Source organism: Euprymna scolopes, chromosome 7 (assembly GCF_053919585.1).
Source record: "Euprymna scolopes isolate OS-2025 chromosome 7, ASM5391958v1, whole genome shotgun sequence".
In the NCBI taxonomy this organism is placed as follows: domain Eukaryota; kingdom Metazoa; phylum Mollusca; class Cephalopoda; order Sepiida; family Sepiolidae; genus Euprymna; species Euprymna scolopes.
The window spans coordinates 9,576,147-9,588,756 of record NC_136488.1 but is presented as its reverse complement, the minus strand read 5'-3'; the positions used below and the strand labels follow the sequence as shown (position 1 = coordinate 9,588,756).

Sequence of the window (12,610 nt, the reverse complement as noted above, 5' to 3'; positions counted from 1 at the left end):
TATTATTGATGCTTTCTAAAAGTTAAAATGATTAGAAAAAAAAATGAATTGGTTCTCCATTCGATTAACTATTGCTTTTTTTAGTGCTGGTTAAGATATAGTCGACAGATTTTTTAAACACGTCGTTTTAAGCAAAAACAATATTACATAATTATTATGTCAAAAATAGTAATATATAAAATAAATTACGAAAAATCAACAAGTAGAAAGTTATCTATATATATAAAAGCGAAAATGTATGTATGTATGTACGCTTTTCCTCGATGTCCACAAAAGGCTTCTTTCAGAGAAGCGCTCGCTCGCTTCACAACTTTTTAAAACTTTTTATATCATCTATAAATTGTAATATCTCACACTTAACTATGGAATTCGCCTGTCTATTTAATTTTATTGACTTTCAAACGTTAATTATTCCACATTTCCTGCATCGGCACGTGTTACATTCGGTTTTCGGTATAAACAAAAAGCGAAACTCGACTCTAATCACTGGCTGAAAGCCAGTGGTCTCTAGAGTGCTAAGTAACGACTTCATCATATCAGGCGGTAGCTTTCATTTCGAGACGAGACACTCCCCCTAATAAACAGGGAGCGGGTTTTTAAAAACAAACAAACCGATTTATTGACCTCATTAAAAACTGTCCTGCACAAAATGCTAACTGCTGAATACCTATTGCCGTCACGTCAATCAAAAACGCGCACCTGTTTTTTGTTCACACTTTACTATTTTCCAACTGCACGTCGTAAAGGCTTCGTTTTTTTTTTTTCACTGGCACCTGTTTTTTTTTCACACACCTACAAATACCCAGGCAATGCCGGGTACCCCTCGCTAGTCTATAATAAAAAGTTATTTTTATGGAAAATTGGATAAAATCACATTTTTCTTAGATGTTATGAAGTAGACAGTACGAATATTTTAGTTTATGGCTGCAATATTTGTTGTTTATAGCAGTAGACTTTTTTTTGTTCTAAAAACACAATAGCAATTGTTCTACTCAATGAATTTTCATAATTTTCAGATATATTACCATTTTTGACATCATAATTAAGTATGTAATATTGTTTTTACTTAAAGCGATATATTTAAAAAAAAATCGGTTTGTCAACTATATCTCAAGAAGTACTGCTTTTTTTAAGGTGTCTGAATGGAATTCATTAAAAATTCATGTTAGATGTGAAAAATGTTTAATTTTTTTAAAGATTTTTTTCTTCTGAAAATAATTTTTTTTTTTTGTTTTAAGTAATGCAGATTCTACAAAAAGACTAACGTAGTGGATGCACCATGTGAAAGACTGCAAGGGAAATAATTAAGAAAAGAGACGAAAAACTCACCATTAACATAAGTAATATATCAGCTGTATTTTCTGGTGGTTAGGGGAGGGGAGACACCATTTTTAATTATTTAAATTTTGGGTGGCTTGGGAAGATTTTAATGTTCAATTTTGAAAATTCGGTGGAGAGGTAAATAATCTTCAGAAGATGCTCCATTTTTTTTTTTTTTTTTTTTAATTTGCAAATTGATATGAAAGAAATCATGGGTCAGAAAAAAAGATTAGAGGCTCAATCGTTCGATTCTTTCAAAAATTCCAGAATCGAAAAGTCTGTGAATGTATTGGCTGCAGAGAGCATAGGGGAGTGAAAGACTATGAAAAAAACACCCTGGTTTACCAGAAAATACGGCTGAAACCAACGGGTTAACAAAAAGAAACCACACAAGAACATCAAATAAACATACTTTTTCAATATACATTGTGCACTACAATCTCATGTTTCTCACATCGAGAAATGTAGACCTTATACAGAAGATAACGAATTTTGCAGTCGTGAGCCCGCAGTCAAATTTTGACAATGTTAGTTTTTGCAAAGAGGTGTCAACGTTCTACATATAGCGCCTAGTATTTTCAAATGGTTAGCATCTGGTACTGACCAGACTCAATGTTGCTCAATTCAATGATTTAATGAGAACTTATGTGTTAATGTGTTTATGCCATATATATATGTGTGTGTGTGTGTGGGGGGGAGATAAAAAAATAGTATATATCCTGTATGTAGAAGGAATATTGAAGAAAAATTTAAAAGGAAAGATTTTAAAATCTCACATTAATATTTTTTATGTAAAAAATTTAATTTCCCTCATATTTTGATAATTTTGTTCATAAATAAACGCAATATCACCTAAGGAATAATGAATTTTCTTTCCAATTATTTTTCACAATGTTCTTTTCTCTCTCATGTGTGTGTGTGTGTGTATATATATATATATATATATATATATATATAGCTATAACAATTTCCTATCATAAGTACATAGGTGTACTGGTGTTGACTGCAGTTATGTTTGCAGTTTAAGTTGGGAGTGCTCAATATCATAAGATAGAATACATGCATATATATATATTAGATGCATTTTTATGTGACCATAGTTTTTTTTTTTTTTTTTTTTTTACTTGTTTGAGGTTAATCATCAGCTTGAAAAATTATAGACACAAAAAAAAATCCATGTAAAATATGCATAATATATACCCAAATTATTTATTTAAAAACTATATATTAAAAATTTCAGAGATGTATCATGGTTTCATTGAGGTTGATTGACCATTCAAAAGGTTGCTAAAAATTGATCAAATCATTGGCAACTCATAAAATGAAAACAAATCGAATAGGGTTCAAAAACAATTATGACAATAGGTTTACACTTAAATACACCATCTCCTTGAACTCAATGGATACTCATACCCTTTAATAACAAAGAATACACCCCACTCAAACTACACCACACACCATTAACCATAAATTTTAATACATCCTAAAAAAATTAATTCATACAACATTCGTTATCAACAATTATATTACTGTAAACAATACTTACTTATGATTAAAACTCAGTAACATACATTCCACTTTCATCAAAATGGTACTTTCTCCCAAAGGAACACTAGAGCTGTTTCACTGGTAAATTTGCTAGTGAATTTGTTTTAAACCCCCTTCTTCAATTTTTCATTTTGTGAATCACTGATGATTTTTGATATGATTTTTAACAAACTTTTAAAAGTCAATTCACCTCAATGAAACCATGGTATGTCTTTGAAATATGCAACAGTTCTTTAAATAACTAATTTATATTTTAGCTCTCATATGTGCAATCGAGCACTTTGTTGATTTCTTTTCAACATATTCCGACACATATATATAAATAAATAAAAAGCAGGAACTCCAAAAGTAGAGCTACTAAGAGCAAATCACTTGTCAAGTGTATGCATTTCAAGCCACTAAGAGATATGTAAGAACATTTTTTCAACAATTCAAGGTGAGAATCTCTTAGTCAGAAGTAGCAGTTTTATTTCTATATTTGTTCAGAAAAATATAGATGGATTTGTTTTAATTTCACTAAAATTGTCATTACTTGAATGTCGGCTATTTTTGTTGTTTAGCTTTTATAAATGAAAATGAAAATTTCTGCAAAGGCAAAATGAAAAAAAATCAGCCAGAATATCAGGTAAATAAATATAAAAAAAATTCAATATGTAATCCAGCTTGTACATTGATTCAATTTGTTCAAAAAATATTCCAAGCCCAAAAGTAAAAAAGTAAAAGAGATGTAATCGCTAATTTATATACACACATGTATAGACACTCACACACAGACAAATCTTTGTATTTAAAAATATACCAGATTTTTTTAAATGTTTATTTTTTTTTTTTTTTTTTTTTTTGGAGTTGCAGATTTTCTAAGCAAAATACATGACTTTAATGGTGTCTGGGTGGACAGTAACTTCAGTGGACATTGCAGCTGAAGTTCGCTCTTCCTGGTTTCCAGATTGATGACTGCCTTCACCACTGCAAAAAAATAAATAAATAAATAAATAAAAAACATAAAATAAACAAGCAGAGTATGCAGGGCCCTCTGCACAAGTGAAAAATTTACTTTCACCATATATGTGCAGAATTTAAAAAAAAAAAAAAATCCAAAGTGTGATTATTGAGAAAAGTGCAAAGATGAATGATTTGGAGGCAATTTTACCCCTATAATGACCCCTAGGGGGAACAACTAGAGTTATCCCGGAAAATCTGTTCTGTCAAAAATTTACTTTCAACATAACTAATGTTTGAAAATTTTTTTTTTTTTTTTAAATCCAAGGCATAGTTATTGAGAAAAGTATGAACAAACAAGTGGACAGACAGACAAACAGGAGTCCAATCTCTCCGTTGTTGGGAAGCCAATAGAAAAATAAATAAAAAACACATATCTTTGAAGTAGAATAACAAAATCAAACAAAATAAAAAAAAATCTATCCACTCAGAGACAGACTGCAAACACCTAATATATTATGAGTTTATTTTCAAATCATTTTCCCAAATTTTCATGAACATTGTCCACTTTTTTTTTATTATATTGCTCTATTGCTATCCAAAAGTATGTTAACCTGTCATGGCGGTCTTATCACTGAAGATAGCGGTTACGTTCTGGTGATACGCTTCAGTGAATGCAGAGCTGACCAATGAGCTTGATCTCAGCCATGCATATCATTTTGCAATGAGGACAAGTTGGTTCAGTTTAAAGATCAGCTTAATACTATGTTTTCTTCAGTCTGGTAGCAGTTCCATGTTTTCTTTTCCAACTGGTGGTTGATGTAGATATAATTATTTGCCATTTTCTTTTTGTGTATTGCGTCATCTAAGTTTTGTAAGTTATATATGAAAGTTTAAAAGTTTTGATTGTAATTTTTGTTGCTTCTTTTGCAAGTATGCCAGCCTTTTGATTTTCTGTAATTCCAACATTGTTCAGAAGTGAGGCCAAGAATATGACTGCCAATGACAATCAAACAGATCTATCCAATATTTCATGTGGATAAAAATTTGGATTTCTTCCATCTATCACTGTCTGGTGAAACAATGAGGAGTTAGAGAAAGTTATGCATTTTGCCTTATCACTTCTAATGACACAGCAATATTTGAATGGCTTGTAATTCAGTTGTATACGTTAACCGTCTAATTTGCTTATGCATGTTAACCACTAATGCCCTTGTTTCATCCAGTATTTTTGATGCATTTGTATAAAGAATGGCATAATCATAGTATTTGTCTTGGAGTTCTCCAAATTCATTTCAACTAATTTTTATTGCATCAAGATTAGATACAAGTGTTGTTTGGAACTTGAGCACGGAGGCATCTTGCTTACTGTAAATTGTATATTTGTGCCCGTGATTCTTTGATGCTACATCCAAATGAAGATACAGTTGTTTGTTATAGTATATTCTACAACAAAAAATATCTCCTTCCACCATCAATGCTCAGATCCTCATTTTGCGACAATTTGCCTTAAGGAAAATCCACTGCTGTTAGAACTGACCCTCACTCCAGACCTCAAATGAAAAGCTTACATCAAATCTGTTGCTAAAGTTACTGGAAAATGGTTGCTTGATTCTATCACTCTAGAAAATATCTCTACCTGCATAAGAGCCAAATACTCCTAAGATGGAGTACTGTTGCCACATCTGGGGATTGGGGTAAACCTCATCTAAGAAACAGGCAAATACTCAACATTTTAATTTTAAAATATTGACTGAAAAGGGTGGATGGGCGAGACAAGACTGAAGGGTCACTTTTTCCTTTTACATTCAGAAATCCTGTTTAATAAGGTGATTAGATGGGCTCCACGAAAAAAAAACACTCACACAAACTTCAAAATGCTCCCCCCCATCCATTTACTCCATACAAATATACTTCTTGGTAACCCTAAACATATTAGAGCATTTCGTTTTACTGTAATTAGCTCGATGTCATACTGAATCCAAATATGTAAGTGTATAATCGTTTTCAGGTCATTAAATGTTGAATCCAATTTTGGAAAAAGATTTTATGCTTTAAGTTCTTTATATCTTCAAATATTTATTCATGGTGTTTGGTTTGGTTCTTTTGTAGAGAAAAATTTTTTTTTTTTTTTTTTTTTTACAGTGATCACCACTTATCAGGGCCCGGAAGCCACTCAAGGATATGGGTTATTGCAAGTACATTACGTTAGTGTGGAGATTTGATGAAGTGTTTACTTAAGGGGGCGGTTCATTAGGAATTTGTTAACATTGGACTTGAAGACATCCAAGTTATAATCCGGTCGGAAGCAGGCAGATGGAACAGAGTTCCACAGGCGTGCAGTTCTAAGAAAGAAGCTTTGTTCATGGAATCCGCGTTTTGATTTAGGCACAGATATAGAGTGGGGGAAATTTTTCACAGTGGATTCAGTTAGACGGGTGTTTTTCGTGAAAGATTGGCGAGGGGGGATCAGAGATTGGAGTTCAGACGAGCACCTGCCATGGAAATAACGATAAAACAAGGATAGGCTCGCAACGTCTCTTCTGTGGGAGAGAGGTTGCAGGGTAGAGAAAAGGGCATCCCCCACTAAGCCACGAAGTCTATTTTGTACTCTGTCAAGGCAGGATAGGCTGTTTTTAGCAGCTCCTGCTCAGATATGGCAACAGTATTCCATCCTTGGACGTACTTGGCTTTTATATAGATAGAGAATTGCATCAGTAGTGAGATATCTTCTGGAGTGGTAGAAGGATCCCACCATCTTTCCAGCGACCTTGGCAACAGACTTGATGTACGTGTTCCATTTCAGATCAGGAGTAAAGGTCAAACCCAGAAGCTTGTCAAAACACGGGGCCTCACCCAGACGAGAGCCATCCATCACAATTGATGCCAGATGGGGATCAGAGCGTTGATGATGTAAGGATAGGAGTTTGGTTTTGGATGCATTAAAGGTAACCAGCCACATTTTCCCCCACTGAACCATGCGCTCGAGATCAGAGGAGAGAGAATCAGAGAGAACTTTGTCATTTACAGCCTTTGATGTGTTACCGTAGATGGTCGTGTCATCAGCATAGATGTCAATGAATGATTTAAGTATGTGTTTAGGGAGGTCATTGATGTAGATCAGGAAGAGAGTTGGGCCCAGGATTGACCCCTGAGGGACTCCAGCATTTATATTGCAGGCCTCTGATTTTTGTCCATCTACCACTACTCTTATGAGCCTATCGGAGAGAAATGATTTAATGATTGAGAAAACATTTCCAGTTATACCGTAGCTGGAAATCTTGTGAAGTAGGCCCTTATGCCATACCTTGTCGAAGGCCTTTGATATGTCAAGAGCAATTGCCCTAGAAAGGAAGCCTTTGTCAAGAGATTCACTAATCCTGTGGGATATAACCGTCAGCACATCTGCGGTAGATCTTGCAGAGCGGAAACCATATTGTGTGTCACTAAGAAGGTTATTCCTGCTGAGGTGGTTGACTATTTCTCTATTTAATATGGATTCCAGTAACTTACTCATAACACACAGGAGACTTATTGGTCTGTACTGAGAGGGAGATGACTTCTCACCTGAATTCTTAAATACAGGGCAAACTGATGAGGTCTTCCAGGGAGTCGGAAAGCACTTCTCCTTAAGGCAGCGCTTAAATAGTTTTGTAAGTATGGGAGCAAGTTCTGGTTGAAGCTTTTTTAACATTATAATTGGGATGCCATCAGGACCAGTTGTTTTACTGGAATCTAGGTTCTTGATTAGCTTGCCGACCTCATGCACGGATATTTGTATGTTACCTAACTTGTTCTGTGTTATAGGAGGAAATATGGAGAGTTTTTTTTTTATTATTATTACATTTTCACCCCAAACAAGGCACATTGCCACTTTGGTGTAGGGGGCTACTATCAGGGGAAACATCTACTGGGGTACTATGTAGGGATTAGGGCAGCGAGATGTTGGTTCACGTTGCACTTGAACTTATGCATGTCAGTACAGTTGGGGAAGCAGTGACCTGGAATGGAATTCCAAAGTCCAGCAGTTCTGGGGAAGAAAATACTGGAGTAGAAAGATCTTTTACATCTAGGGATCTCTACAGTGTGGGGGTGGGATTTTGCAGCTTGTCGGGTCTGTCGAGGGTGTTCACGTCGTAGGGGCACAAGTGCTTGCAATTCTTCAGAGCATTCACCATTATAATACTTGTAGAAAAGGCAGAGGGATGCAACGTTTCGACGATGGGACAGAGGCTGAAGCTTAGATGCCAGTTTAGGGCCTATCAGATTTGCGACTCTCTTTTGAACCCTGTCAAGGAGCGAGAGACTAGTAGCCGATGCACCAGCCCAAATATGACAGTAATACTCCATACATGGGCGAATAGTGGCCTTATAGAGGTACAGGATACTTTCGGGTGTTAGAAGTTTTCTAGCACGGTAGAGAGAGCCCACCTTCCTCGCAGCGGCCCTGGCAATGCCCTCGATGTAATTGTTCCAACTCATGTTTCCTGTGAACGTTAGGCCAAGGAGCTTGAGAGACGTACTCTCAGATAAAGAGTCGTTGGCCATTGCTATAGGTGGTAGAGAAGGTTTCTTGTAATTATTGAATGAAACCAGTTTTGTCTTGGCGGCATTGAACGTGACCATCCATTTTTGTCCCCATTCCACTACTGATTGGAGGTCATCCTCTAGTGTTTCTGCCATTACTTTAGATATATGTTCATTTGTTTTCCTGTCGTGCCTGCTATAGAGTGTGGTGTCATCAGCATATATACCCATCTCAGAGGCAATTTTGTCGGGGAGGTCATTTATGAATATCAGGAACAGCAGAGGTCCAAGGATAGATCCCTGGGGCACTCCCGCATTTATATCATATTGTTTAGATGTACGACCGTTGACAACAACCTGAATCCTTCTCTTATCTAAGAAGGATTTAATTATGTTAAGTATTCTACCAGTGATACCATATGATCTAATCTTCCTGAGGAGTCCCTCATGCCATACCCTGTCAAAAGCCTTGAATATATCTAGAGCTACCGCTCTGCCCTCTCCCGCTTTGTCCAGTGAATGGTATATGCGTTCAGAGATTACAGTGAGGATATCTGCCGTGGAACGGGCTTGTCTAAATCCATATTGATGGTCGGTCAGAAGTTTAGCATCTGTAAGGTGCTGGACTAGAGCATGGTTAATTAAGGTCTCAAATATTTTGGCAAAAAGTGGGAGGAGGCTAATAGGGCGATAATTTAATGGGTCAGTTCTTTTGCTAGAATTCTTGAATACTGGTACCACAGAAGCAGTTTTCCAACAGCCCGGAAAGCAAGATTCATTAAGGCATTTGTTGTAGAGTTTGGAGAGAACTGGAGCTACTTCGGCTGAGCACTTTTTTAATAGCACAGCTGGGATGAGGTCGGGTCCACATGCTTTGGAAGTGTCAAGGTTTTTTATGATAGCATGCACCTGAGCAGGGGTGATTATCAGATCGTCTAGCATGGCGTCTGTCCGCATAGGAAATTGAGGTAGGGGGTGGTTTAGAGGGTCCAGTGTGGAGTTTGAGGCAAACCGACTGGCAAGCATGTTAGCCTTCTCGGTTGCTGAGCAAAGAACCTCGTGATTGTTGGTTAGTGGGGGAATTGTTGATTGCCCATTATTTACTACACTGTTGTAGATTTTCCAGAAGTCACGAGTTCCTAGTTTTTGTGCTTCGATGCGTTTTTTAGTGGTTTCCGTAAATTCCCTCTTAGCTGTCGCTATTTCTTTCTTAACGTTACTTCTAGCTTCTATGTACTTCTGTCTGTTTGAACTGGACTTATGTCGGTTAAACCTGCGGAATGCATGCTGCCTTTGAGCAATGGCAGTTGCGCAAGTCGAAGTAAACCATTGGGGAGAGTGGGGCTTGCTATAGAATTTCCGCATGGGAACATGCGCTTCGATTGCAGTTTTGAACCATTCAGTGGTCTCGGTTGCACACTGTTCAGCAGGAAGAGAAAAAATATTTCCCCATGGGGCGTCTCTGATAAGATCTCTGATAGCTTCCCAGTCAGCCTTTTTATAATATCTCGTTGTTTTGAGCACTGGCTCTTCAGTTTTGGGTCTAAAGTTTAGGGCGATTTCAACCATTATCACCGCATGATCAGCGTTCCCAAGTGGGCTGTCGGCTTTCGTTACACAGTCATCAGGAACTGTGGTCAAAAACAGATCTAATAGTGATGCGTTTTGTTCTTCCTGATCAGGGAAACGGGTTGGAAAAGTAACAATTTGCGATAGGGAGTGAGATACAGAGAAGCTATGAGTTGCGCTGCCTGCTGCATCTGTAAGTAGAGAATCCAAGCCAGTTTTTGTGATGGACATTAAAGTCGCCAAATACATGGACTTGGGCGCTAGTGTCGAAGGAGAGTGCTGTGTCTATGCTGTCAGATACTTTGTTTATTATGGTGCAGTCTTGGGTCGAGGGAGAGCGGTAGAGAAAGTAAAAGTAGCTAATGTTGTGTTGCATGATTAGTCTAAAGCACATAAAGGCTTGATCATCCGTTTCTAGGTTTGTTTCTCTAGTCAAGGGAAGGGTATTACGAATGTAAACTCCAAGTCCGTGCATATGTCTGTCAGAGTCCTTACGGCAGAGTGGGAGATATCCAGGCATGTTGAAGTAGTTAGAGGGGATAGAGGAGTGTAGGTTAGTCTCACTTAGTGCTAAGATATCCAGGGTATTTGTTAGGAGAAATGCTTCAACATCAGCTAAATTAGTTCTAAGCCCACGGATATTTGTGAATGCAAGCCTCAAGGGAGGAGGCAAGTTGGATTTGTTTGACCCTAAGCCTGGTTTAAGCTTATTTTTAGATTGTACTGTCATCATGTTTTTTAACGAGTTTCAGTTAGGTTAGGGGAAGCCGAACAGGAGGTTATGCAGAGTATCACACATGCATCACAAGTAGACCATCAGCTGACCCTCCATCAACTAGGACTGTGGCCTCAGGAAAGCCCACCGGGGATGAGTGCAGGGTCCCTTTCCATGCGCGCCATGGCACTGCAAACATCCTGATATACAACTGTTGATGGAGCAGCCGCTCTAAGCGCTACCAAAGAGTTAGGGCCCCTGTACTACCAGTCGGAAACAGCAGCCAGTAACTGTCAGTCCGGTACCCTCAACCCATCAGAGGAAGGTCAACTCAATCTAATTGCTCAGGCATATATGGTACTCAAGCATTCTCAAGTGCCCAGCTTTAGGGGTGGGGTGTGTCGGGAGTGGGGAATCGGTGTTCATTGCCCTAGACAAGAAACAAGATCTACCAATGGGTGTTTCTGTCGAATCACTGTGATAGTATCTCTGCGCCTGACTAATAGGCAAAGAAGGAGTATGGAAGCCGGGCCATAGGCAGGACCTATCTACTCCTTAAGCAATTTAGGTTTGCAAACCGGTAATTTGTTTGAGTCACCAGCTCTAGGAAGGTTGTCATCCAAGACTGAAGAGGCCTCCCTCCTCTTTAGTTTAGTTTCAGAGTTTTCCTTCTCCTAGACGAATGATCTGGAAAGATCTACTGGGTCCGTCACCACTGAGAGGGTTTGCTCCACGCCTGGGTTCTAATCCAGGTATTTCTGCGACCCCGCGTGGTTAGTTAATGTTATTGGGTTAGTTTGTAGAGGTTATATCTGCTAAATACTTACACTCCTCAAAGTGGATTAGGGACATTGTTATTTCATTGTTACTGGATAAAGGCGTTGAGTAGAGCTCATGCAGTGTAAGCAACTATGATGGTAAGGAGGCTTGTTAGGAGGAGATAATGTGGTTTGAGGCTTTCTCTTTTATATATATATATATATATATATATATATATTTATTATTATTATTTTTTTTTTTTTTTATTCATGTGAGCTTGGGTCTAGTATAATATTAAAGTTTGAGTAGGTGTTAAGAATTGAACTACGAGTTGTGCCCAAATTATATTTTAGATGACAGCAGGGCATGAGATGCGAGTGCAATATAGTACGGGTAAAAACACTAAGTTTTGAGTCATGTGTAATTTGGTAAATAGATATATGGGCTGGTTTTAGTAGGTGCGAATAAAGTTGAAGGTACAAGGTGAGTTTCTATTATTGAGAGAAGATGTTTTCAGCTTTCAAGTAAGAGTTATGGACATTTAGCATAGCAAGGAGCATTGGTTCAGTTTCGTATTAGCGTTTCAAAGCTATCTAAGAGGAGACAGTTGTGTAATGCAGTGCGGTGTGCTTTACTTCCGAGTACATACTTTAGCTGTTTAATACCAACTGGAATAGGAATGAACTCCAATGCATGTCTAAAGGGTAGAATTGTATAGATGTTTAGTGATGACTAAGCAGTTAGCATGTGAGGGTTAGGGGCTGGAAGTTAAAGATTCCAGTACAAAACGGAGTGAAATGTAGGAGTTAAGTGGCGGTTTGGTGGGAAGGAGCAGATTGTTAGCCTTAAAGGGATAGGGTTTATTAATTTACAAGAAACAGATCTACATTAGGATTTAGAGTGGCAGGTAAGGTTTTTTTTTTTTTTGCGCATGCAGGTTAGACAGAGGTAATCGTCTTGGAGGTAAAATGTATATTGGGATTTCGTAGCTAGCAGTTAGGGGCTTGTTCCAGTTACAAGAACTAGTTCATGGTGGATCGGAAATTCGTATTTTGTATTTATAGGAAAACATTAAAATCACGCACGGAGCATAGCATCCACTCAGGAAGAATAGCTCTAGTATCACAGCTAAGATACTGCATATTTAGGTAACGAATAGTGAAAGTTAAATTAGGCGGCACTCTTTTTTTTTTTTTTTTTTTGTACCTTACCATGGCTGTTTCTATTAAGTAT

At 37.5% G+C, this 12,610-nt stretch overlaps 1 protein-coding gene across 3 annotated transcripts in view; it reads right to left on the bottom strand.

Annotated features, from left to right (window-relative positions):
* Window positions 1–3,683: 3,683 nt before the first annotated feature.
* LOC145279601 (protein argonaute-2-like) overlaps window positions 3,684–12,610 on the bottom strand; it is a 140,533-nt gene continuing 131,606 nt past the window's right edge. For all 3 annotated transcript variants that reach the window (XM_080130768.1, XM_080130767.1, XM_080130766.1), the window contains exon 23: window positions 3,684–3,834. In XM_080130768.1, the coding sequence (XP_079986894.1) occupies window positions 3,726–3,834 (109 nt within the window). In that variant the 3' untranslated portion in view covers window positions 3,684–3,725. The remainder of the gene's footprint in view (window positions 3,835–12,610) is intronic.